This window comes from Pteropus medius, unplaced genomic scaffold (genome assembly GCF_902729225.1).
Source record: "Pteropus medius unplaced genomic scaffold, Ma_sr-lr_union100, whole genome shotgun sequence".
Lineage (NCBI taxonomy): Eukaryota > Metazoa > Chordata > Mammalia > Chiroptera > Pteropodidae > Pteropus > Pteropus medius.
In genome coordinates, this window is record NW_024355990.1 from 9,504,491 (window position 1) to 9,529,094 (window position 24,604).

The 24,604-nt window shown below is 46.4% G+C and overlaps 1 protein-coding gene across 2 annotated transcripts in view; it reads left to right on the forward strand.

Annotated features, from left to right (window-relative positions):
- The first annotated feature begins 9,723 nt into the window (after nt 1-9,723).
- The window catches only part of FAM20A (FAM20A golgi associated secretory pathway pseudokinase), a 40,120-nt gene continuing 25,239 nt past the window's right edge, over nt 9,724-24,604 (forward strand). The window contains exon 1 of one of the 2 annotated variants that reach the window (XM_039859846.1): nt 9,724-10,889. In XM_039859846.1, the coding sequence (XP_039715780.1) occupies nt 10,486-10,889 (404 nt within the window). In that variant the 5' untranslated portion in view covers nt 9,724-10,485. The remainder of the gene's footprint in view (nt 10,890-24,604) is intronic. The other variant, XM_039859845.1, reaches the window with a different exon arrangement.

Below are 24,604 nucleotides of genomic sequence, written 5' to 3' on the forward strand. Positions count from 1 at the left end.
CTGACATCTTAACATGTTAACATCACCGTTAAAAAGTGTCGATCTGAAATCAGTAATGATTTTTAAAGGTCAGAATGCATGTTCTCTTGTTCTTTTGATTAATAGGTGGTTATTATTTTTTAATAAGTCTAAATAAAATAAAAAAATTATCTCCTATCCAGAAGACAGAATCTTGAGTACAGCACTTGATACTCACCCATGTTTTAGGCTAACTTTAAATGTCAAGTTTTAGAACAACAGCAACGAAAAAGATTAGTCCTCAGAAGAGACTGGAAACAAAACATCTACAGTTTTAAGAGAAATAAAACGGTGATTATGCGCTAACTCCCATGTCTTCCTTTCTTTCCTCTTGGAAAGATTGCCTCTCTAAATAAAAGAAGACGACAGCATTTCAAACGGCCTTTCAGCCTCAGATCTTTTGATGTCACAGAGCTTCCGATTTTAATGGAACAACATCTTCCTAGGAATTCATCGATGAGGACGAGAAGAAAAGGAAGGAGCAAGAGGTCTGCACTGAAAGACAACAGTGCAGGCAGATTCCACACTTGGTCCACGGCCCTAGATGGGAAGGCTGCAAGTTGGTTCAAATTGGATGCCCGGAAGGCTAAGCGTGGGTTTCCGTTACCAGCTTTCTGCCGGGGGACCCTGGAGGTTGGCCCTAGAATGTAAATGAACATAGATCTCGTGTAATGAACTGTCTCCTCCTCCTGAGTTTTATTTTCTCCTGTTTCCTTGTCTAAATAGGTACAGTTATCTGGGGGGTTTGTCAACTAAAGGGTTCAACTATACTTTAGAATGACTAAATCAGCACTTCTTAATGTAGTCCTTCATTTTTCATAGTCAAGTACTTTTTTACTTTCTTTTTATTTCAAAAGTAATATAAATATCTTTGCATAAAAATCACAAACATACCGGGAAGCAAAAAAAGCAAGGGGAAAAAAACAAAATTCAGATCATCTGTAACTCGTACCATGCAAGGAAGCCCCTGTAAAATGTTGCTATATATTTATTCATACATGTAGTGGGCTGAATGGGGCTCACCCATCCCCTTGAGATATATCTAATGTCATTACGTTAAGGAACTCAAAATGAAATCATCCTGGATTATCTGTTGCACCCTAAATCCAATGGTGAGAGTTCTTAGAAGGAGAAGAAAAACCCACAGACAGAGAGGAAGGCCATGCAATATGGAGGCAGGCAGAGTTTGGAGTGATGCCGCCGGAAGCCAAGGAAAGCCTGGAGCCTCCAGAATGCAAGAGGCAAAAAGAAGGATTTTCCGCCTAGACCCTCCAGAGGGAGTGTGGCCCTTGAGTTCAGATTTCCGGTGTTCAGATTTGTGAAAGAATAAATTTCTGTTGTTTTAAGCTACCAAGTGTGCGGCAATTTGTTACAGCAGTCCTAAGAAGCTAATACAATACATTTGTTCAGTAAAAATTCATTGAACAACTATGAGCCAGATATAATACCAAGGCGTTGATGAATAAGACACCAAACCATTCAAAGATTTTTTTCTCTGTATCCACAGAAATACATGTATAAATATATTTTAATGAGTCATAACATAAAAGTTATTAACACATCTTACCATGGTAATAAATAAATATGGCTTCGTCTTACAGATGACCACTATTTTGCTAAAACAGTTCTTTGTTTCTGAACGCTGAGCTCGTTTCCGGTTTTTTTTTTTTTTTCCCTATACCGCAAGAACCATTGTTTAGCTAAATCTTATACACGCATTTAATTATCTCCTTAGATTTTTTTTTTAAATGGGATTCCGAAGTCAAAGTCTGTGCCAGTTATCAATTTATCGTCTCGGTTCCAAAACCACCCTTCTTTCCCCTGCTTTGGAAAGGGGGAGCGGGACCCTGTAAACAAGAATCCTCTGCCAGTGGGCACCACAGATTTTGTCAATAGAGGGCGCTGGAGGAACTCTGCGAGTCAGGAGTGGGAAGAAGGCACCTCCCTCATGGGTCCCATGCTCCATTTTTTTATGCAGCGTGGGAGCCCAGCCATCCTCATAGTCCAGCTCCAACGGCCCTTCACCCCCCAGTTTGTAGCTGTTTTCATCGTAGCTCTGATCTGGCCTCGGACATGCATCCTTGCCAAGGGCGCATCTACAGATCAACGTAGTCTGCTATGTGGAAAGTTTCTTCACCGCCAATGGCGGGGTTTTCCAATGGTGGACACATAGTCTTCAAAGGGATGAGTCTCAACCTTGGGTTGGGGATGGGGGAGCCCTCGTCGTCCCTAATTCGGTCATTGCCCACGTTTCCTCATCCTATATGTCATAGCTCCTTTTCTGTACATGCTATTTCTGAATCTTTTAGATGTGTCCTACCATTTTTACTAGTTAACAATTCTTTTTGATTAAATTTGTCTTGTTCAGATAACTGTTGCGTTTTCAGTCTCCTGATTGACCCTGATGGATTGATGGATATAAAGTCTAAATGCATTTACATGACCAAATTAACTTTCAGAACGGTTGCTCTAATTTAAAATTCCTTCCTAAGCCCTCACCAATTCTGGATATTTTTATTCATTTGCAGCAGTGAGGAAAAAAATGATAAGAAAGAAATTATCCCTCGTCAATTGTTTTCATTTGCATTTCTTGAATTACTGCTAGGGTAGAGGGAAAACTATTTGAGTATGCAATGTATTAAAAGGTGTTGTATCAAACAACGGTGGTTACCTCTGGGGAAGGAAATGAGATGGACAGGGAGAAGGAATGGAGACTTCCACTTTCTACTCTAAAATCTTGTATAGTATCCAAATATTATACAAAGGGAAAGTGTTCGTTTGTTCTTTACATACTTGAATAGACGCGCATCATGAAAATAAGGTGCTCTGAGCTCTCTCTGACTACACACGACTGCTGCTGCTCAGAGCTGTTGCCTGTAGCAGAGCCGAGCCATCAGCTTTGGAAACAGCTGATGGAGACCTGTAACCACGGGCACCAGTCCCGACCACTGACTCCTCTCTCTGAGGCTATATCTCGAGCACCGAAAGCATATAAGGACTTGACATCTGTGCCTGGTCATGGCAGCGATAGTTCCTGTATTTTCAGGGATAAGAGAATCATGATTTTTTTTTTCATGCTCTTCCTGTTTGTAAGAGCGTGTATAAAACCATGAGTTAGACTCCAAGTTCAGATTGTTATTTCATAAAATACGGTCACTGTACCTCTTGGGAAGAACTGAAGGAGAGTGTGAAGACCGTAAGGGTTCATTTGCCTTTACCTTTCGGGTGAACACAGTTGGAGTGTGAAACGTGGGACCTAGTCTAACCCAGAGAGAAGAAGACAAGACTAATACAACACAGAGATGGGCTATAGCCTTGTGTTTCCACAATGATTTATCATCTTTGACACCTTTCATCTTTGCTTCCAAGTTAAAAAACGAAAACAGCATGAAGAGAGTTAAGATCATTGTAGTTACTACGACTGATAAGTTTGTAATTCTTTGTCTGACAGGGCTAAAATATTATAGTATTGTATTACAAATATTTGAAATCCTCCTTTAAGGAAGGAAGGATTCGTTAATTACCTACACTGCTAATAGACCTCCGTTGGGCTGAACATATAGGAAATGGCAGCCAGCAGGACAAATCGCCCTGCATAGGAAAGGGTTGGGGAGGGGTGGACTAGAAACAGAAGGAGCATGGTGGGGTGGAGGCGTCGGGGTGGGAGATAGAGTCGAGGGAAGGGGAAAAGTGAGACCATAAAGCACGGACTTGGTGAAGAAAGATGTCTTCGTGGTGTTTAGAAGGTATAGAGTCATCATCTACCTCACAAATTTAATTCTCACTTCTCTCCTCCCTCAAAAGTTATTGAGTCAAGAGCTACCTTAATTTTCAAAGCTTTGGGGAGTCGTTTCTATTTATTTTAGCTGTGTTGATGTTCTGAGACTGAACTTTGAGCCAGGCAAAAATATTCGTGTAATATTTGTTTAATGTCTGTCTTACTCACTAGCAGTGAATTCATATAATGGATTAGGAGTTGCCAGACAACAGTTAAAATACTTTAAGGCGTGACTTCTAAAGACCCCAAAAATCCCAACTTCCCACCTACATAAAAAGACTTGCGCTTAAGGTAGCAAAAACTGAACCAGAGGAAACACATCTGTTTATATACAGCTCACGTAACGTGTGTAAAGGTGCTGCTTCGAAGAATTACATGATCTTAGAGCAACGTTTATGGGTTTCTTCCGATTCAAAATATAAATATAGCTAATTTAAGTCACGATTATTCTTATGCATATTCTTTGCCCTCTATCACATATCTCCTTTTAAAAGAAATGGTGCACATTTCCTAACTGTTGACTTTTACTAACCTGCTTAACCTTAATTGAAAGCTCAACACTTTAGTTCAACTGTCTCTTAAGAAGATAAAATAACTCAAGCTATAAGGCCACGAGGTAAATCAAGTCAAGTTTTTAAAGAACTATTGTAAGTATACAGTACAGTATAGACAATAGTATGACCAACTTCCATATACTTACGACCCAACTTTGTCAAATTTTAACATTTTGTAATATACCCTCCAGATCTTTTTTTCTAAGAAATAATTCATTACGGATTCTATTGAAGCCCCATGCAAAATCTTCAACAGCTCCATTAGTCTTACTTGAATCTCATATCCAACCAATATGCTGAATTTGGTGTTCTTCATTCTCATGCATGTTTTTTGTATAATTTTATAAATAATGTCAACAATTATTTTGCCAGTTTTGAAGTTTATCTAAATAGTATCATACTACTACACAAACAGGCACACACGCACATCATATATAAGTATTCCTATGCTTCATTGCTGGCAATGAATCTCTTAGTTTTCGAAGGAAATTAATTCTGGACAGGAACTTTGAAATCGTCTAACTTAAACTACTCATTTTACGTGTGAAGAAAATGAAGCTCAAAGATATTAAACAATTCATCCCCATGCTACTGAGCTAGTTGACGACTGAGCCAAAACCAAAGTCTGTGCTTCCTGACTCCCAGTGCAGTGCTCTGAATCTTCCTACATAATCTGTTATTTGGGTTACGCTGGAAAAAAATTACAAAATTTTCTTTTTTTTTTAGAACTGAAAGGGACCTGAGAGATCATTCGTTTCTGCGATTCACGTGAGGAAACTGAGGCCCAGAGATTATCATTCAGTTTCCCAAGGGAAATTTACTAATGAGGACAGCCATGGATTTTTATAGCAAGATCACACTACAGGTCCACCATCTGTAAAGAACAGGCATGGGGTTGTCTGTTGGTTTGTCTGTTTGTTGATTGGTTGTTCGCTTGATTGACTGATTTTCTCCAATCAGTGATGGATTATGCTGGGCCAAACACATTCTCTCTCTAGCATCGTTATGATCTTAGGACACTCGTTAGACAGAACTAGACAATGCACCCTAGCTACGATTACAATTTGTAATGACAATTTGATTACAATTTGTAATCAAATCTGTGACTCTGTTCTCTTTAGCACTGTCCTCTCAAGCAGTGATTCCCAAACTTCCGTGTGTATCATAATTGGACTTCGGGGTGTGCAGAATCTCATAAGCTTATAAGAACAAGCTTTTGAAACTACACACTCCTGGCTCTACTTCCAAAGATTCTGATTCACCAGGCCTAGGGTGTGACCCCAGTATTTGCATTTTTACGAACACTCCTGGTAATTTGGATCCACTGGCTGCTCTTTGAGAAATTTCTGCTCATGAACAGAAATTCTGGACTTCCTAGCACAGCCTAAGAGGAGAGACTGGGTACAACACCAAATCCAGAGCAGGTTTCGTAATCTCACTGTTCTGGGGCTGCCATTTACAGCACTTTAATTGTCTCTCCTCCATCACTGACTGCTGAGACAGCTAGCAGGTCACAGTTGCGTTGCCCTGACACACATCCATACAGTGACAAAAGCCCCGAGGGACGTGGATGCCTGCAGTTAACACAGTTACTTTACGACGTGTCTCTTACCTATCATTCTTTCCATAAGTCCAGTAAGATTTCTAAGGTTTAGATACTCTAACTAACTATAAATTAATCAACATTTATCTGGGGCTAGATTTTTATTTTAAATACTCTTTTAAAACCACTCCCCCCATACATGAGCACACAGAGACCCACCTACACAAACGCCATGTATTCTACAGGAATTTGTTCATCCTTAGCTGTATGCCTTGCTATTATGAGGTCCTGTGAAAGCAGAAAAAGGAAGGAGAAAGTATGTTGGGCTTATTCTCATGGAGTTACAGTCTCGTGTGAAAATCCAACCACACAAACGAGAAACAATTCGTCTTGTTTTAAGCAACATGTGAACATATGCGAGATAAAAATAGAGTATAACCTTCACAGACTGAGGAACTCTTATGTTTAAATGTTGACTCTGTTTTTTTTATGATTTAATTCCTGGAAGTAGAAAGCTTGATATTTAGCTAGACTGAAAGGGAACACAAGTGCCCTTTGCATTTGCTTTTCTGAAAGCACAGAGTGGCACAGATCCCCTAATCTGCTCAGTGTACCGCCTGGCACTTTTCCTTAATTGTCCTATAGGTATAGACAGATTTTGTTACTCTGAAAATCAGAAAAGATGCTGGAAGGCAGGAGCCACGTTTTATATTTTTTCTGTGTTTCCTACAGGATCCAAAACTATGTTATTTTACTGTAAGCAGTAGTTAACCTACTGTGTACAAAGCCCTGCCTAAGAGGCTGTGGCTACAGAGGGGGCCTTAGATCCCTGCCCTCAATGATTTCCCTTTATCGACTCAGCTAAAATTTCTTGAACATTCCCCCAAGCAACAGTTCCTGTCCTCAGAACTCCGTGTCCGTAGATAAGTAACGCTTTCCCTCTATGTTTAAGAGGTCATGCTCTAGCGAGGAAGGATGACATGTGTACTGTATTAGATTGTGAGGGCTGCTGTAACAAAGTACCACAAACTAGGTGGCTTAAACCAGGAGTCCCCAACTCCCGGGCTGCAGACCGGTACTGGTCCATGACCTGTTAGAACCAGGCCGCACAGCAGGAGGTTAGTAGGCAAGCAAGCGAAGCTTCATCTGTATTTGCAACCGCTCCCCAGCACTAGCATCACGACCTCAGCTCCACCTCAGGTCATCTGGCATTAGATTCTCACAGGAGTGCTGGTCCCTGGTGCCAAAAAGGCTGGGGATCACTGGCTTAAACAACAGAAATGTACTGTCTCACAGTTCTCAAGGCCAGAAGTGTAAGACCAAGGTGTCGGCAGGGCTGTCTCTTCTGAGAGTTATGAGAGACAATCTGTCACGTGTCTCTTACCTAGCTTCTGATGGTTTGCTGGCAATCTTGGGGTTCCTTAGCTTATAGAAGCATTACCCTGTTTCTGCCTTCATCTTCACATGGAGTTCTCCCTGTGTGCGTGTGTTTGTGTCCACATTTCCCCTTTTTGTAAGGGCACCAGTCATATTTGATTGAGGGCCCTCTCTATTCCAATATGACCCCATCTTAACTAATTACAACTGCAAATACCCTATTTTCAGATAAGATCACATTCTGAGGTACTAACAGTTAGGATTTCAACAAATAAATTTTAGAGAGACATAAATCAACCCATAACACATACAGGCAACTAGACACAACATGGGCAATGCTTTAATAGAAGTACATGCAAAGAGCTATGGGAGTGAATGAGAGCACACAGCACTGAGCCTAAAGGGCTTACGGCTTAATGAGGACAAATGTCAGCCCTGAGAACATCATGGTTGTAGCTGCATGCTACAAAGCGAACTCTGGCAAAAGCTTTGATGATATCGAAACACAGGGTGGGCACCGAAATGGGGCCATCCTGGAAGCAGAGAGACCAGTTAGGAGCTTATTTGCAAGAGTCCAAGAAAGAAATGATGAGACCGTGGGTACATTCAGGGGCGGTAGAGATGGAAAGGGGGTATAGATTTGCAAGAGAGGTTTGAAACAGGACGATGAGTCCTAGTACACGGCAGTTGGGGATAACGCGGGTGTAGGGTGAGGGGATGTAGATGAGGCTGGCAGGGAAGCCATGGACCACGAAGTAGAGAGTCAGAGCAGAAGCAGATAGGACAAACCTTAACGACAGTGGCATCTGACGGGCCAATCCTGCCTCTCGCACTCCAACCTCATGCCTGACTTCCACACGCAGTTTTGCCCTTGACCTTTATGGGGTAGGGAAAATGTATTTAGATAATCTCCAATCAAGTTAGGAATACTAACCCCTGAATCGAGGCCAGACAAAAGAGTCTACTCAGTGAGCATGACCCCAGGAATGGGGGAGAACTGAAGTCACAAGACTTGTGATGGCTTCGTGCCCATGTCCTTTGCCAGCCCGGAAAAGTGCAAGCCAGTTCGCCACGTAGTTGTTGCAGATGTAGCACCGTTCAATGGCTGACTTCTTCATCCACTGGGCATGGCGTGTCAGAGCTGCAAAGCTTCTCAGACATTGCAAACCAGTCAAACTTTAATTCCAGCTAAAAAGAAGGAGGTGGTTCAAGAAACCCTAAAAATGGCCATCACCACACCTAGCCGAGTGGAGCAGCTGGCAATAGTATCGTCTTGGGTTTTCTCACTTGGACCACGATGTTCTCCTAAAAATAGTCCCTCTCTGGTACCTTTCTTTTCCATACTTCTCTATTTTTGTCCCACTCATGAACAGTCTCTAACCCACCCCAGTGTACTACGGAAACCAAAAAATGATCCTATTTCTAGCAATCGCATATTTCTCCCTGTGCTGGGGGCTGTTCTAAGCAAGGTATACACTTTAACTCATTCAAGAACCCTATGGAATAGGTTCTACGATTATCTTCGCTCACAGATGAGGGGGTGCCAAAGGCGGCGACTATCTCCCACTGAACCACAGGTGGGAAGAACCCTGTGTGGTCTGCACCCACGAGTCAAAGTACGCGTCAGGGTTCTTGACTGCAGCAAGGGAAGGAGGTGGTTAAGGAGTGGGAGTAACATCCACCGGAAGCTTTGCTGCCTGGGCAGGCAGCTTGGGCAAAGATGCATTTTCCTGAAGGTTCAGGAGAAAGGGCGCCTCCCAGTCAGACTTGCTCTGCACTGTCTGTCATACGAGGTCATTAAATAGAGGAGCCAGGAGTTCAGGGCTGGGGTCCCTGCGCTTCTCCCTCCCTCGTCCGCAAAAGGGAAAACGAGGTGGGAAGTATAAATTACCTCACAGGACATCAGGAGAAGGCCTAACGTGTGTCCTCCAGTGATTCATCTGGGCGGACTACTTTCACACTAAGCTAAAAGCAAAAGTTCAGTGTGGGGTCACCAGGGAGCCTCTCCCTCCTTGAGTGCAAGAAAAATCTCCTCTTTGTGAAAGCGCAGAACAGTTGGAATCAAACTCCACGCAAACAGGAAATCGCCAAGATTCTAGGTAAAACCGGTGCCTTATTTTTAAAGGTCAAACTTTTTCATTCACTGTTTCCCGAGCGCCTATTAAGTGCCGGGCACGTGACACGTAGTCGTTATGGATCTAGCATGTTCTCTGTGGGAAGAAACCAAGAAAGAAAGAGCGCGCGCGCGCGCACACACACACACACGCACACACATGCACACGCACACACATCTGGTCAATCTACAGGAGAAAGGCTTTCAGGGAGCTAGCTGTCTTTTCTCTGAAAAGCAAAAATGAAAATAAAAGGTTACACACACACACACACACACACACGCACGCGCGCACATGCACACCTCTCTGTCCCCCAAAGTGTCTGGACTGAACTCTGGGCAGGGAAAGTGGGAGGCGTGAGACGAGGGGGGATGGGCGCGCGAAGTGGTTGGGTGACAAGGTAAAAGGGCAGAGCCGGCCCGGGGATCGGAGTTTGGCTGGCCAGCTGCGCCAGACGCAGGTGCCAGCGGAGCGTGGGCGGGGGTGCGGGCGCCCGCCCAGGCGGGGGAGGCCGGCGCTACCTCTGCCTCTCCGAGTCAGGCGCGCAGACCAGCTCGCCGGGAGGAGCCGGGGCCACCCGTGTCCCCGGCCGCCCGCAGAAGGAGCCGCGGGAACGGTCGCAGCAGCGGCCCAGCGACAGCATCCTCTGGAGAGACGCCCCAGGCTGCGCGGCCGCCTTGCGCCTCCCAGAGCCTAGTGCAGCCGCCCGCGTCCTGCGCTTCTGCCCGCCGGCGCCGCGCGCCCCGCCGCCCGTCCGCCCGCGGGGACAGCCACACCCGCGGCCCCCGCCCCCGGCCCTTCACCTGCCGCGGGCTCCCGGGCGGGCGGGCGCGAGAAGAGAAGGTGCGAGAAACACGGGCCCTGGAGACACCGTCCCCTGGTCCCCGCTCCGCGCGGGGAAGGGACGCCCGCCAACGCCGCGAGCCCCCGCGCTCCCTGCATCCAGTTTCCAAGTTCAAGGGCGACGCCTCTCAAAATCGGAGCTATCCCGCGCGGTGAGCATTCCGGCCCGATCCACCCCGGCCGGCCCGCGGGACTGCAGGCGGCGCCCTGCGTCTAGCGTCCCCCGGGACCTCTGGAGCCGCCTGCGCGCCCGGCGGGGCCATGCCGGGGCTGCGCCGGGACCGCCTGCTGACCCTGCTGCTGCTGGGCGCGCTGCTCTCCGCCGACCTCTACTTCCACCTCTGGCCCCAGGTACAGCGCCAGCTGCGGCCGCGGGAGCGCCCGCGGGGCTGCCTGTGCGCCCGCCGCGCCCCCTCCCGGGCCTCGGACCCCGCCGCAGCCGCCTCGGACCCGCGCGTGGCCGCGCACAACTTTTCCCGAGTCCGGCCGGGGACTGAGCAGGACCGCGGCGGCCGCAGTGGCCCCGGCTCCAAACTGCAGGCCCTCTTCGCGCACCCGCTGTACAACGTCCCGGAGGAGCCGCCTGTCCTCGGGCCGGAAGACTCGCTCCTGGCCAGCCAGGAGGCGCTGCGGTATTACCGGAGGAAGGTGGCCCGCTGGAACAGGTGAGAACCGCGCCGGGCGGGAGCGCGCCCCGCTCTCCGGCCCCGCCCTGCGCTGCGGCTAGCCCACCGTCAAGCCCCAGCCCTGGGGTCAGTGGCGGAGAAGCCCACCCAGGCCTGGCTGTGCGGACCTCAGGTTCGGCCTGGTAGATGTCGGTCTGAAAAAGGTTTCTGGCGAGCAGCTCAGCTGAAACCTTCTCCCCCCACCCCGCCACCCCCAAAGCTTCTTCTAGTTCACTCCTTAGCCCAGCTTCTGTCCCCTGGGCCATTTCCGCCCTCTCTCTCCTTGTCCTGATGTGGAAAGCCGCTGCTGGACTTCGTTTTTCCGGAATGAGGTTTTCAAACAGCAATTCCAGAGCCGGTTCGAATTCAGCACGTACCTCTGCCCCTGGGGCAGACGTCGGAGCATTCCCCAAAGCAAGGCTGCTCCCTGAAAACCCGGGTCTCTCCCTTGCCTTATTCCTCTGCCGCTCAGAGATCAGGGGAGGTCAGCTGGAGCGGGAAGTAAACTGTCAGTTCCCTGAGAAGGTCGCCACTCTGCTGTATTTAAAACGTACCTTGTCCCTCTCTGGTGAGTGTTAACCTTAAGGCAACGTTATTATTATCCTGCCGATTTGGTTGACTTCAATCTGAGGCTTGATGCTTTCACAGAGGAGATAAAAATCTACCTGGGAGTTTTTTAAACCCTAAGCAAAATGTAGAGGAAAAAAAAACACCAAACACATTTAGGCTAAAACTAAGAAGGATGGTTTTGTAAGAGGGCTGGGGTGTTGGCGAAGATGGAACAGTCAGTGTTGAGATCCACAGCTAATGGTAGAAAGCTGTCATATGAGTTAGGACTCTGTTTTGAAATGCAGACTTGTCTAAATAGCACTTTCAACCAGAGTTCAGTTTTCTGAATACAAGAGATTGCAAAATGAGGTGTCATGGGAGTGGTTTTCTAATCTCCCGGGAGGACGGGGAAACCATCATTCTCTACAGAAACTCAGAGCTAGCCTAATTTAACTGCTCGCTCGTGACTCTGGAGTGCTGAGACCGACAGGGAGGTGGGGAGCGGGGAGGGAAGAAACCTTCCGAAAGAAAAAAGAGAAGTTGAGAGTTATTGGCTGAAATCACTGGTGAATTTCAATTGCAACTCGATGGCTGATGACTTTGCATTAGAAAGAAAGCAGTTCTCGGTTCCATCACTAATTGTGTGCAGTAAAAAGGCAGTATGCAGTTGCTTCCCAGACACTGTCATTTTTAATATTACCTTTATTTCATCAATAACATGGGAATCTGGATCAGTGAACTAAGAGATTTTGCTCTTAGAAAATTGTCTACACGTCCATTGCAGGTTTAAGAATGAGGGATGGTGGGCAAGGTCACTTGCTTTTGTAAATGTACATCAGCATTCACTTCGTCACATTGCTGTGCCTTAAACTGCCCTACGTTGCTTTGGTTCTGAAAGACCTTCCAGGAGAATATTTGAGCAGAAAAACAAAAAGCTTTCTCACCAGTCTGTGTGCTACCATCGATTTTAAGCTTGGTTTCTGCACCATTGTGTGTCACAAAGACACATTTACTGGCCAGAAAAAGTCTTGATCATTTAACAGAAGATCAGTGGAGATTGGTGACCTTGCTATATTGAGGGAAGGGAGCAATTTTCTGTGGTTGGTTGAATGTGACGGTTGTGATATTTAGTCATCATTTCCTTCTAATACTTGAGATCATAAGTGAGATTTGTGGGTCGCTAAGGCCGGCTGCAGGAGGGTCCAGCTGAAACTGGACCTCAGAGACAGAGAACACCCTACCTGCACCCAAACTGTATTGTAAACGTCAATGCAATATTGGTATGCATACACGTTGTTATGAATGTCGGGGTAACAAATGGAACATGGAGGACTCTAACCAATGTGAATCCGAATCATGCTGAGCCCTCTATTGTGAGAGATAGTCACTGGTTACCTTAAGGGAGAGAGTGCCCTGGCAAACAGGAGGACATGTCGAAGCATCAGTGACACCCACGTGCCCGCTGCCACGTGCAGGGCCAGCGAAGGCTCCAGATCTTGGCGCAGACAGATAATTAGAATGGACAGCAAAAGAAGGAACGGCGAATGGCCTCGCTAATTGTTTATCTCTTGCACAAACAACCCCTCCTTGTTTGTAGCCACAACCCAGGCAACATTTAAAAACCAAGGATTTATAGACATATGTGGTTGAGACCATGCCAATAATTAATTGCCTGACATTAACTGCGATCCAAAACAATCGTTATCAGCAAACCATCTGCCAGACCAGGAGAGGTGCAGGTAATAAAATAAGCCAAATCAGCGTTATTCTCCACTTGCCCAGAAGAGACCATTAGTCTGAGTGAGTGATTTATTTTTACCATCCCTCTAATAAGTAATGGCATGAAGCCGGAAATTATCTTTCTATAACTTGAGCTCAGTACCAACAGGGGATAGGTAAGGCCCTGACGTTCCGTTTTTGATTTCACACCGTGGAAGATGGAGCTTATATGCTGTTTTGAATGTTTCACGTTCTCAATCAATATTTGTTCATTGGATGTCAGTGTTTAGTTAAAAGGCACGAGATGTGTCTGTCGTGTTTAGGGTGTTCTGTCGCGTGCTATCTGACACTCAGGCTTTCTGCAAACCCCCTCAACTGCTCTTCTTCCCTCCCTTCCTCTGTTTTCCCCATTTCCCCCTCAAAATGTAACTACATGTGGCACGATCCAGGTTAAAAACGTCATCAGGGACAGTGTTTCTGTCAGGTGGTCCGCCACGGATGCCAGCGAGCGAGCCAGCACCAGGCTTCAGCAGGCAGGATGACACGTTTGGCACTTGTCTCGAATAGTGAAGAGGACAGGACACGGGGAGCAAGGGAAATGTAGTCTTCACTGTTTCAGGCCAAGAACCGACAGGCCAGACGAAGCCTTTTCCTTTCGAAGTCATGCTGGGAGGCGGGGCTTCCCTAGAGCACAGGTAAATAACTGTTCATGTCATCGCCATCCTTGCATCTTAGACATCAAGTAGGATTTCTTCCTGCCCACAAGCCGCCCAAGCCAGACAACATCTGTCCTTTGACATGTCAAAACTGGTCAGCTTGGCCTGGCTGTTTACCCACATACCTTTGGTTGCTTCCTAGGCATCCCTCTGGTCTTGACAAGCAAGGTCAAACCGGGTCAGACCTCCCTGCTGGAGAAACTCCAGCGGCTACAACACAAATGAGAGTTTTCTCCTCTCTGCTTTTCTTTCTTGACGTCTTTCTCAGGTATCAGGAAGGGTATATTTTCCTGCAGCCGTAGATCCAGCATTCCTCAGAAGCGTGTGAGCGTGTGTGTTTTCACACCGTCGGAAGTGCCCATCTTTCCCTCTCCTCCTCCCTCCTTGCTGTCACTGAAAGACAGTCCAGCCCTGAGTCTCTCTTTGAAAATCACAGTGAAGAGACCAGGCAGCTTTTCAAAAATGATAGTTGTTCAAGGGGAATAAATTGGCCCACGTTTTTCTGGGGGGAGCTTTGAGAAGATCCAGAAGCTGAGACAGATGTAAGAGAAGAGACAGAGGAAGAGTCAGGAGGTAGGAAAAAGAACTCGGCTGGAAATGAGAACTCTCTAGTCTAGAGGAGTTTTTGAAAGAAAACCTTCTCTCCACCATGGCATCTGTGGAATAGAAATACAATCTCTTTATTCTCATCCCCTATCTTTCCCTCACTCCCACTTTTTAAATCTCTTTTCTGCTCATCTCATGCTGGCCCCAGACTGTTTGGAACATAAATTCATAGGGAGCAGGCAGTTCAACCCACACAGCGGAGGAAAGCCCAGGATCTTACTCATGGGTGGTGGCCATTTGCCTTTCTCCGAAGTCACCGGGCCCATTGTCTGATTCTCCCGCCAGTGATGCCAGGCCAGGCTAAGAAAGGAAATGGCCTTCTCGGGGTTGAGATGGACTTCCACAGCAACCTGTGTGTGGTTAGCGGAGGGTGTGCAAATCCTGACTTTCATTTCTCATTTCTCCCAAGCAGAGCTTTGCTCGGCCGGTTTGAGAAAAGCTATTATTTGGGGTGGTTTCTGCATCCCTGGACTCGTAGCTAGAGGAAACCTCTCCACTCTTCTGCAAATCAGAAGCTCTGAGCAGATGGCGTCCAAGAGAGCTAATCCAGAGGCCGTTTTCAGGCCCCTTTACCCTCATTCCAAAGCCCTGTTCTCATGGCCGGCACCACAGAAAAATCGGGGAGTGTATCGGTGCTGTGCATCCAAGGAGGATAGGCACTTCCTGTTTCCAAAAACATCGAAATGAAACCCCTCGGCCGAGAAGTGGAGGATGTTTTTCAGCCTGACACTTTCCTTCCACCCCGACCAAGTTCTCATCAATCCGGGAACTCAACTGGTTAATTCTTTATATGCAGATCTCCCAAAACATGCCATACATGTCCCAAGTACTTTACCTGAAGTTGCTAACTGAGGCTTCACAACTTCTCCGGAAGTAGGCGCACATGGTAGACGATTCCCGGACGGCCCTTGAGCGTCCCAGCTCTGGCATATACACACCTTCTCCTGAGTATTCAATCAAACACTGACCTAGGTACCGCCATAAAGGGCAGTTGACCTTGGGATAGGGAGATTGTCCAGGTGTGCTTGACCTAGTTACACGAACCCTTTAAAAGCAGAGTGTTTTCTCCAACTGATTGAAGAAAGTCAAAGATTCAAAGTACCGTAAGGATTTGCTGACTTGAAGATGGAGGGGGCCTCGTGGCAAGGGAGGTGAGTGACTTTTAGGAGCTAAGATTGGTCCCCAGCTGGCAGCCAGCAAGGAAACAAGGCCCTCAGTCCTACAACCACAAGGAAATGAATCCTGTCAACGAGAACGAGCTTGGGAGCCAATTTTTTTCTTGCCTCCTGACAACAACTCGCCCTAGTCGACAGCTTCACTTCAGCCTTCAGCCCTGCACAGCGGGCACATTGGGCTGGATTTCTGACCTACGACTCTGTGAGCTAATAAATGGGTGTCGTTTTAAGCCACTAGATTTGTGGTAATTTGTTACACGGCAATCAAACACAAATACAGACTGCTGTTTACTTCACTTTATAGAGGGAACTGGAGACAGGAAGGTTATATAACTTGCCTTCTGAAGTTGGGCAGCAAGCAAACCACAGGCAAGCTTTGTACCCAGAGGGTCTGGCTCCAGAATCCATGCTCCAACCAGCAGCTACACCACCCTGCCTCCTTTGATGTCCACGGGTCCTCGCTTTTCCTACTAACTCCACCCACGCTGGTCCCTCCCTGACGAGATGTACCCTCTCCATATAATACCATGTTACCTTTTATGACTGCACTGTCCAGCTTCTTGGCAGCTGTCTGGGGCCTCATGTTAGAATGAATAGCCACTTGCTCCTGGCATGGAAAGCCCCCAGCTTGCACATGGTCACACTAACACATCTGTTTCGTGGTTTCCCATAGGAGAGAGCCAGAGTAAATATCTATGGAACAAGTAATTGGGAACAGACGACATCAGTGCTTGGGGGCTGTTAGTCAATGGCCCATTATCTCCTATGAAGAAAGCCTTGGAAAAAAACGATCCCAAGTATAAAATCACCACACCTATAACTTATCTGCTCCTCCCTATAAAAGTCTAAGGCTAACCCACCCTCTGGAGACATTCTGAAATTTGGATCGGCGGTGTTCTCCCTATTATAGTAGCCTAAATAAAATCGATCTCAAAAAAAAATTTCCCTGAAGGAAAGTCGAGAAGGTGTCGTTTGCCTAAAAGAGGGAATTTCCTCAGTTTCCTGTGCTTTCTGAGAAAGAGCAGCCAAGACATCTTGCATTAAAGAAAAGTGAGAAACGCAGAGATCCTGACTTAGCCAAAGGGATCCCTGCTCGACCAGTGGGCAGGTGTCGATCTGTGTCTTTCTTGTGATTATTCATTAAGCTGGAGGCCGCTGAGAGTCTGTGGATTCTGCTGAAGTAGGCTGGCAGACGGCTGAGAGCCAAGTGGGGTTCCCATCCTAAAGAGCTGCAGCATTAGTGGAGCAGACGTTACTGGGCATAAGAGCATCTATGTACCTGTTATTATAGGCAGGCACACACATATAAGCCTAATGGAAACCATAATATGGGGAGGGGAAGGGTAGGAAAGCTTAGTTCTTTATGTGGTCTGTCACTTGGCAGGATGTCCTAGGGTTGAAATGTGAAATCAGGACAGAACTTAGAGTGCCTTGGAGACTTTCAATGCCTGGAGCCTGACCTTGGAGGCGGAGCACTGGAGACAGCCAACATAATTTGGCCTGAGCGAGAGGCAAAGTTAAGGGCCTATTTTATTGGATTCACTAGTAACAAACCAGATAAATTTGGAAAGCCACAGGAAATAGAAAATAGTGGAGAACTATGGGCCCTAAGAAGCCAAGAACCTGTAATAAAATTCAGCAAAATATGGAGAGTCAAAGAGAAACTTAAGGAGTGTTGGCACAGGGGCACATAGACCGAGACTATTAAAAAGAACAAGGTGGCCTGGGAAGAGATGGGATTTTAGGAAACTTGGGAGAAGTTGATGAGTTCGAAAAGAGGGCTGCTGAGAAGAATGTCAGAGCTGTTCAGCCTGGGAAATCAAGTGCAGCTTCCATAGCAAACATGCCTTCTGCTCTCAAACCTGGGTCCAGCTGTGTAGGTCATGAGTGAATATTGTTGGTGACGCTAACGAAAATGGATTCTACATAGAGGGACAAGTGGTCTCTCCTGGCCAATTCAGGTGACCCACAGGGTCTCAGTTTCATCAATTCACATGGGATTTTTATATTTCTGACTCATTTTCTTTCGTGGCTATAGAAAAGGTGTATCTATCTGCACTCACAGCTCAGCGCGTGTTTTTCACTCTGAATTAAGAATGACCAACCGGTAGCTGCTTATTTGTACATTCTGTGCTCCTCTGAAAATTCAGAGGTACTAGAGAAAATCAGACTGACCAACTGCGAATTCCATCATCAAATCAAGCCTCTTATTATCCATCATTTCATTGCAGGGTTTTTTAAACCGGGGTCAAGCGATGAGGGCTATAGCTCCCTTAAAGTTTATGCAGAATTTGAATTCTGTGCATGTTTATTTTCCTAGGAAATAGTTCATTATTTTTGCAAAGTATTGCCCACATTCATCAGGATCCTCTGTTTTCGAGTGACAAAAACCCAAACTAACGCAAGCAGGAAAAGGAAATGTAGAGACTCAAGAAACCGAAACGCAGTAAGAGCAGCTGTCTCTGCTCTCCCTCTCCTCAGTTCATCTGCCTGTCTTAACCCTCTCCTGCGGTTTCAAATCCCAAAAGCCCTGGGACCACTGCTGTTAAAAAACCCTTCTCCGAGTTCCAAAAAAGAAAGGTCCTGGGCAAAAACACTGATTGGCCAGGTCCGGGAACACAGCCAGGCGTAGAGGGCTGTGATTGGTCCAGCTTTGACATAGGTGGCCACGCCTCCACCAATCACTGACACGAGGGAGGCGGAGTCACTGGCGTTTACATGAGCCTTTTTAAAAACAAATTCATTCATAACACATTCCTACCTTGCGCAGATTATGTTATACCGACCATTAAAATCCTCCCAAGAAAATAAGAATCTTTATTTATTTGGGCTTTCTCTTAAATCAACCTTACTCTCTTAATCGGAGCCTAAAGAAGAAATTGATTTGGACCCAGCTTATTTATCTTCTCACATCTCTTTCTCCGGAAAATAAGATTTCACTTGGAGCCAAGATTCCTGTATTTTAATCCTGAGGAAAGCACTTACCTTCTTCAAGACTGCGTTTCTCCTTTTAAAATTAAGAGGGCGAGTCCGTGGTCCCTGAAGCCTTCTGAAGCTCCGTTTTCCAAGCTTTCCTCACCTTCAACCGGGATTTCTTCTTCAAAATCTGTCACAGTGAAAATATGGGACATTTTCCAAATATGCTTCATGGACTGCTAAGGTTCTGGAAGGCTTTTTGTGAGTTCTGCAAGTGATTGGTTAAATTTTCATCTTGAAAAAAAATTCACCTTAAGGTCGTTTTGATGTAATATGAGAAAAAGCACACTCAATTGTGTGATACACAATGTGGCACTCTGAGCCTGCCACCAGTAACTCGTGTGCACAGATGGCTTCTCCTCCTGTCTTTGTTTAATTGGGGAGTATCCTGAGATTGCAAGGTGAACGGTTAAAAACCGTTTTCCCTTCCAACTACTTATGTATGTCTCTCAGGACGTTTTATTCTCTGCTACCATATTTTTCTGAATAATATGCAGAAATTAATCCTGTCTTCTGTTACCTTGACTTAGAAGGCTTGAATTCATAATTGTATTATCCTTCTTGTTCTTATCGATTAGCTTTTTAAAATAATTTTACGTATTTGACCATGTAAATCAGATTTATAGCAATCAATTCCAAATTTTATCTATTTTATATATTGGGGATTCTGTGTAAAATTTCTTTTGAAAAGAAAGTTCTACTTCTAGGGAAAAAAACTCCACTGATCTGGAATATAAGGAAAGAGTAAACTTCTTTTCTTCCTTCCGATGTGCCCAAAACCCAAGCCTCCTTCACCCTTTGCACCCTGCTGTCCATCCCCAGGGCTTTACCAATGCTTCTGGCCGCTTGAGCACAAGAAAACCTCTTTGGGACCCTGTGTACTGTTTACTTTTGCTGCTTAACAAATCCCTTCAAAACCTAGGGAGATTCCGGTGTCCTGGCCACTTGGTACTGTTCTCCCGAGCCCAGGCTCAAGGAAAGTCCCTTATGTTGGTGAGCTGTCGGGTAGTAGGCAGGTGGTTCTCAGTGGCAACGGCCCTTCCTATATGTCAATGAGAAAGAAATTCGATTTGACCCGTCACAGATCTAGTGAAGCTGCTATGGACCGAATTGTGTTCCCACAAAATTCATACATTGAAGTTCTAACCCACAGTACACCTTAGAATGTGACTATATTTGGCGATAGGTCCTTGAGGTAATTAAGAGAAGTAATTAAGGTTAAATGAGGTCAAAAAGGTGGAGCCCATATCCAATAGGACGGTGTCTTTATAAGAAGCGGGAGAGACATCAGGGATGTGTGTGCCGTGGGTGGGCAGAGTGAGAAAGTAGCCATCTGTGGGACAAGGAGAGAGGCTCCAAACCTGCCGACACCTTGATCTTGTACTTGCGGCCTCCAGAACTGTGAGAAGTATATTTCTGTTGTTTAAGCCATCCAGCCTGTGGTATTTTGTTACGACAGCCTGAGCAGACTAATACAGAGGCTAACTCAGCTGCAGGAGCAGTGAATAATCTGCTGGACTAGGCCTGGCTCGATCTCACGCCCTGAAAGCCATCTCCGAAATTGTCTCCCTCCTCCCAGAGTGCTCCTTCAAGCTTCAAGAGTCCCCTTGGCCTCCCTCATCAAGGCCCCTCAGCTTCCCTAACTCCCAGACAAGATGGCCTCAGTCCCCTCCTAGGGCCACGTATGTAGCTCTTTGTTTATTCTTTTTAATCTATCTGTTTATGATGGACTTTAAACACCCCCTTCTTCTAATGACCATTTTTTTAGGTCAAAAGGTAAAAAATGGCTCTTTGTCTCCCTTTGCATTCCTCCTATAATAGTCCGAATCCTCCCCGAGGCCACAGATGCCCTCATGGAATGGGCCTAGAACACACCACCATCTCTCAAGGGGTTTAAAGTTTCTTCTGTAAATTTTTAAATGCTGCCTTTCATGTTAACCAACATGATATTTGGAACAAGAATGAAGATTTGTTTTTCCTTATCCGGGGTACGAAGAGCCCATATTTTATAAGTGAATTTCCAAAGACCCTTACCCATCCACTTATCTATAGGGCATCTGTGATAACAGTTAAAATTATTAACACCACAAATATGCAGAGTTCTTTCTACTTCCTGAAGCTCTTTGAAATAGTCATTAATTAGTTTATTACTGAAAAGGATTGGTCTTTACAGCCAGGAAGAGGTTGACCTGTATATCCCCGTGGAAAGACATCCAGTCAAACCACATTTTATATAAAGCAGCATCGCCCCAGGCTGGATTCTATCTAAGACTCCTGGTGAAAACACTCAGCAGGAACCACAAGTGCCACCTGGGACTGAGACCTTCAGAGGCCAGACCTCTCAGAGAGCGCTATCAACATGAACAAAACTCCCTCAGGACAAGTCAAAGGCATCAGAGCAACATAGGGAAAAGTCGGTGCTCTGCGTTTCTTATAGTTGTAATAATTGTGTTATCGTAACAGTGAAAAAACGAGATAGTAGTATAACTTGCTATCAGAAAATCAAATATACCATCAAAGGTGGGTTTTATGCCACAGACTTTTTGGCGTCGGTAACCTGGACCCCTTGGCAGAGAACCCTTTACGAGCTGCACGGCAGTAGTAAGTAGGTCAAAGGGAGAATAAGGCTACACAAGGCCGATGGAGTCTAGAGTGAAGAATTCAGAACACTTGTGTAAAAACCCGCTCAGCTGAGAGTTAGCCCTGCTGGGGGGCGGGGGGTGGGGAGCCACCAGTCAACGCCTGTAGGGTAAAAACCAGCCAGTGGCCCAGGAAGAGCCCAGTAATCCTGGCACTTCCACACACTCCTCCCCCACTCTCCTCCCACACCTCTTAGGGCCCTGCGTGTGTGAGGACCAGCATGCTCCACCTGGGAAGAGTTCCCCATTGATAGCTCTTAGTGCATTCCTCAGCATAAGCCAGCACTGCGTCCCAGGGCAAGCCCATAAAATCGGTGCACACAGGCCCCGCACTGCCCAGTCCTGCCTGCTGGCCTGTCTTCCCTAAGGAGAGGATTTAAAGCATCAAGATTCCAGAGGAATGGGTGGTGGGCACACCCTGTGGGCATCCTCCACCAGCCTGGCCTTTCGAGCAGAGCTTCTGATTCATGCTGAGTGGCAGTGCATTTAGAATAAAACTCCAGGCAGCACCTGGAGCGCAGCTTCTCAGGGCTGTCATTCAGCTCGGAGACATGGACTTGGCAATTAGCTGAACTTGGAGGGAGGAACAAAAGGCTCTTTGTGAAGGTTGAGGAGTCAGGCGGGAGAGGTAAGTGAACTCAAAGCCATTGACCCCTGTCCACAAGGAAGCCAAAGGTCTGAGGGCGGCTGGTTCTCCTCAGACAGTCCTCTTGGATCTGCTGTGACGGGTGAGCCCAAGGCCAATCAATAAGTCACAGCCGTATGCCGTAGCATGTGGCCACAAAAGGTTTGGCTGGAAAAATGTTAAAATAGATTATAATAGAATGGCCACCTTAGGTATTTTAACCCCATCGGTAAGGCAAGCATCAGATGCCTATTTTGGAGCAGTGTAACTTACCAGTGGCCCCTCTGGGTTAAAGTCATTGCAAAATGTCCATCCCAGGTAACTGTATGAGGTAGCACTCTGCTCTGCTATTGGCTGTAAATCCATTCAGAGGTAGGGGACATCAGCCAAAAACCATGAGCCTGGATGCAGAGCAATTGATCTGCAGCCCTTCTTTCTGGCAGTGACAGAGCTAGCGGTCTGTTTAGGCCGCTTGCAATTTGTGATGTTAAAACCATCTTATCTGCATACAAAAAAAAGCTGCTGCTTCACTCTCCTGGCAGGGGATGCTGTGCCCAACCCACAAATATCATTTCCCCTAAGGTCTAAATTAACAAGCGAATGGGCGGGGATGGTCAGACCCCATTGGAGATGACCAGCTGGCTCCTTCTTATCCTTTGGGTCTCAGAGAGGTCTTTCCTGTCCCCCCAACCTAAAGAGGTCCCAGACCCTCTTGTCCCAACACCTGCTTTATTTTCATCGGGGTTGTCACACAACTCAACTCCTCCTCGTTTATCTGCTCGGCATATAACCTCACTAGACTGTACACTTTTTAAGGATTGTATTGAATTTAATGGATCTGTCCACGTCTTAATCCCCAGAATCTGTCATCATTATCTTATTTAGGAAAAAAAAAAAAGTCTTTGTAGATATAATTAAGAATCTTGAGAGAAGGAAATCATCCTGGATTTATGGCCCTGAGTCCTCTGACAGGTGTCCTTATTAGAGAAAAGCAGGGCGAGATTAGACACAGACAATAAGAGGAGGGGACAACATGGCCAGGAAGGCAGTGACCAGAGCAATGTGGTCACAAACCAAGGAACACCCACAACCACCAGAAACTGGAAGAAACAAAGAATGGATTCTGTCCTGGAGCCCCCCGAAGGAGCACAGCCCTGCTGACACCTCGATTTCAAACTCTTGGACTGCAGAACTCTGAGACAGATTTCTGTCAAGCCACCAAGTGGGTGGCTATTTGTTACAGCAGCCGCGGGAAGCAGATGCAAGGATGGAGCTTCGCTTGCTGCTTTGGCAGTGTACGGAGCAGGTGCTGATTAAGTTCGATAGATGAAAGAGGCTTTGTTCCCGGCAGTCCTGGGTGTCAGTCCACACAGGCCCTGGGATGCCTGAGGCTCATTTCTTCCAGCCTCAGTCTCCTGGTATGGAAAGTGGGCCATAGTACCAACCCCAAGGGGTGTTGGGAGAGCGGAGCGAGGGTGTGTGTGTGACATGCTAAGCAGACTGCCTGATTCGGGCAGCACCAAGTCACCAATAGGTGAAAGAGCGCTGGTCGGTTATTCTTATGTTCCCGATAGGTTATTTGATGCCATCAATATCCAGCCTTATCTATCGATGTTTGATGCTCAGGTTGATGATAATGAAGAAACAGCTTTTGTGGGCTCCCGTTGCCAGGGAGAAGTGCCAGTGCTTCCGGCCCAGCCGCTGCCCTGACTGTCTTAGCCTCATCTGGTGTTTGCAGAGAGAGAAAATACATTTACTGATCTCGCCACTGTCACTTGGATGTCAGATACCTAGTGCTTGCAGACGCGGACGGGGGCCGGGGGTAGGAGGCACAGACTGGGTCCGTCTGCAGTTAGTCTGCCTTGTTTCAGAGATTACACACATGCACCCCAACACTCACACACACTTCTGAGTGAAAACTGGTCAGCCAGTGCTCCTTAATTCCTGACTTGAAATGACAGAAACTTTGCAGATTCCAGGAATGACTCCTTTTCTCTTCTTTCTTCTCTTTTCTTTTCTTTTCACAAAACATTTATTAAATCAGGTAAATCAGCTGATCTCTGCTCTTGCAGGCCTTTCTCTCCAAAGCCCACTTCGCACAACCCCGTAAGAGGTACTGTGATGGTCCCCATCTTCACATGAGGGGAGAGGCTCAGACTGAAACAGGATTTCAAAGGCGGAAACAAATCTGAGATGAGATTTGAGTGCGGGAGGTTGGGAGGGCAGTGCTTTTGGGGTGTCACCTCTTGCACCCAAGTCCAGAGGTAAATGTGGCAGAACTGCTCTCAGCTCTCTGTTATGCAAGTAAAGATTGCCAGGGTCCGTCTGGGGGGCAAGTTGGCAGTAAGCATTAAAAGCTTCACAAGTAGCCCAACTCATCCATCTTTATGCACCACAGAGCTGCTTTTTTTCTTTTTTACAGTAAAAATTTTTGCTGTTATAATCAGGGAAATCATTATTGGTAAAAGCTCTCATCCGCGTTCGGATTTCAAACTTGGGTTTAATCACAGTGCTGCCACTTGCTGGCAGTGTGATCTCGCAGGAGTCCTTCGTGCTGTCCTTAATGTGGTGCCCATTATCTCTAAAGTGGAGGGGGAACAATAATGCTGACCTTATCAGGAGCTTCTGTGACGACTCTGAGTTAAAACCGCGAACTGTGCCTGGCACTGTGTCAGTGCTATGGAAGGGTGAGCTACTGTCCTTATTATCA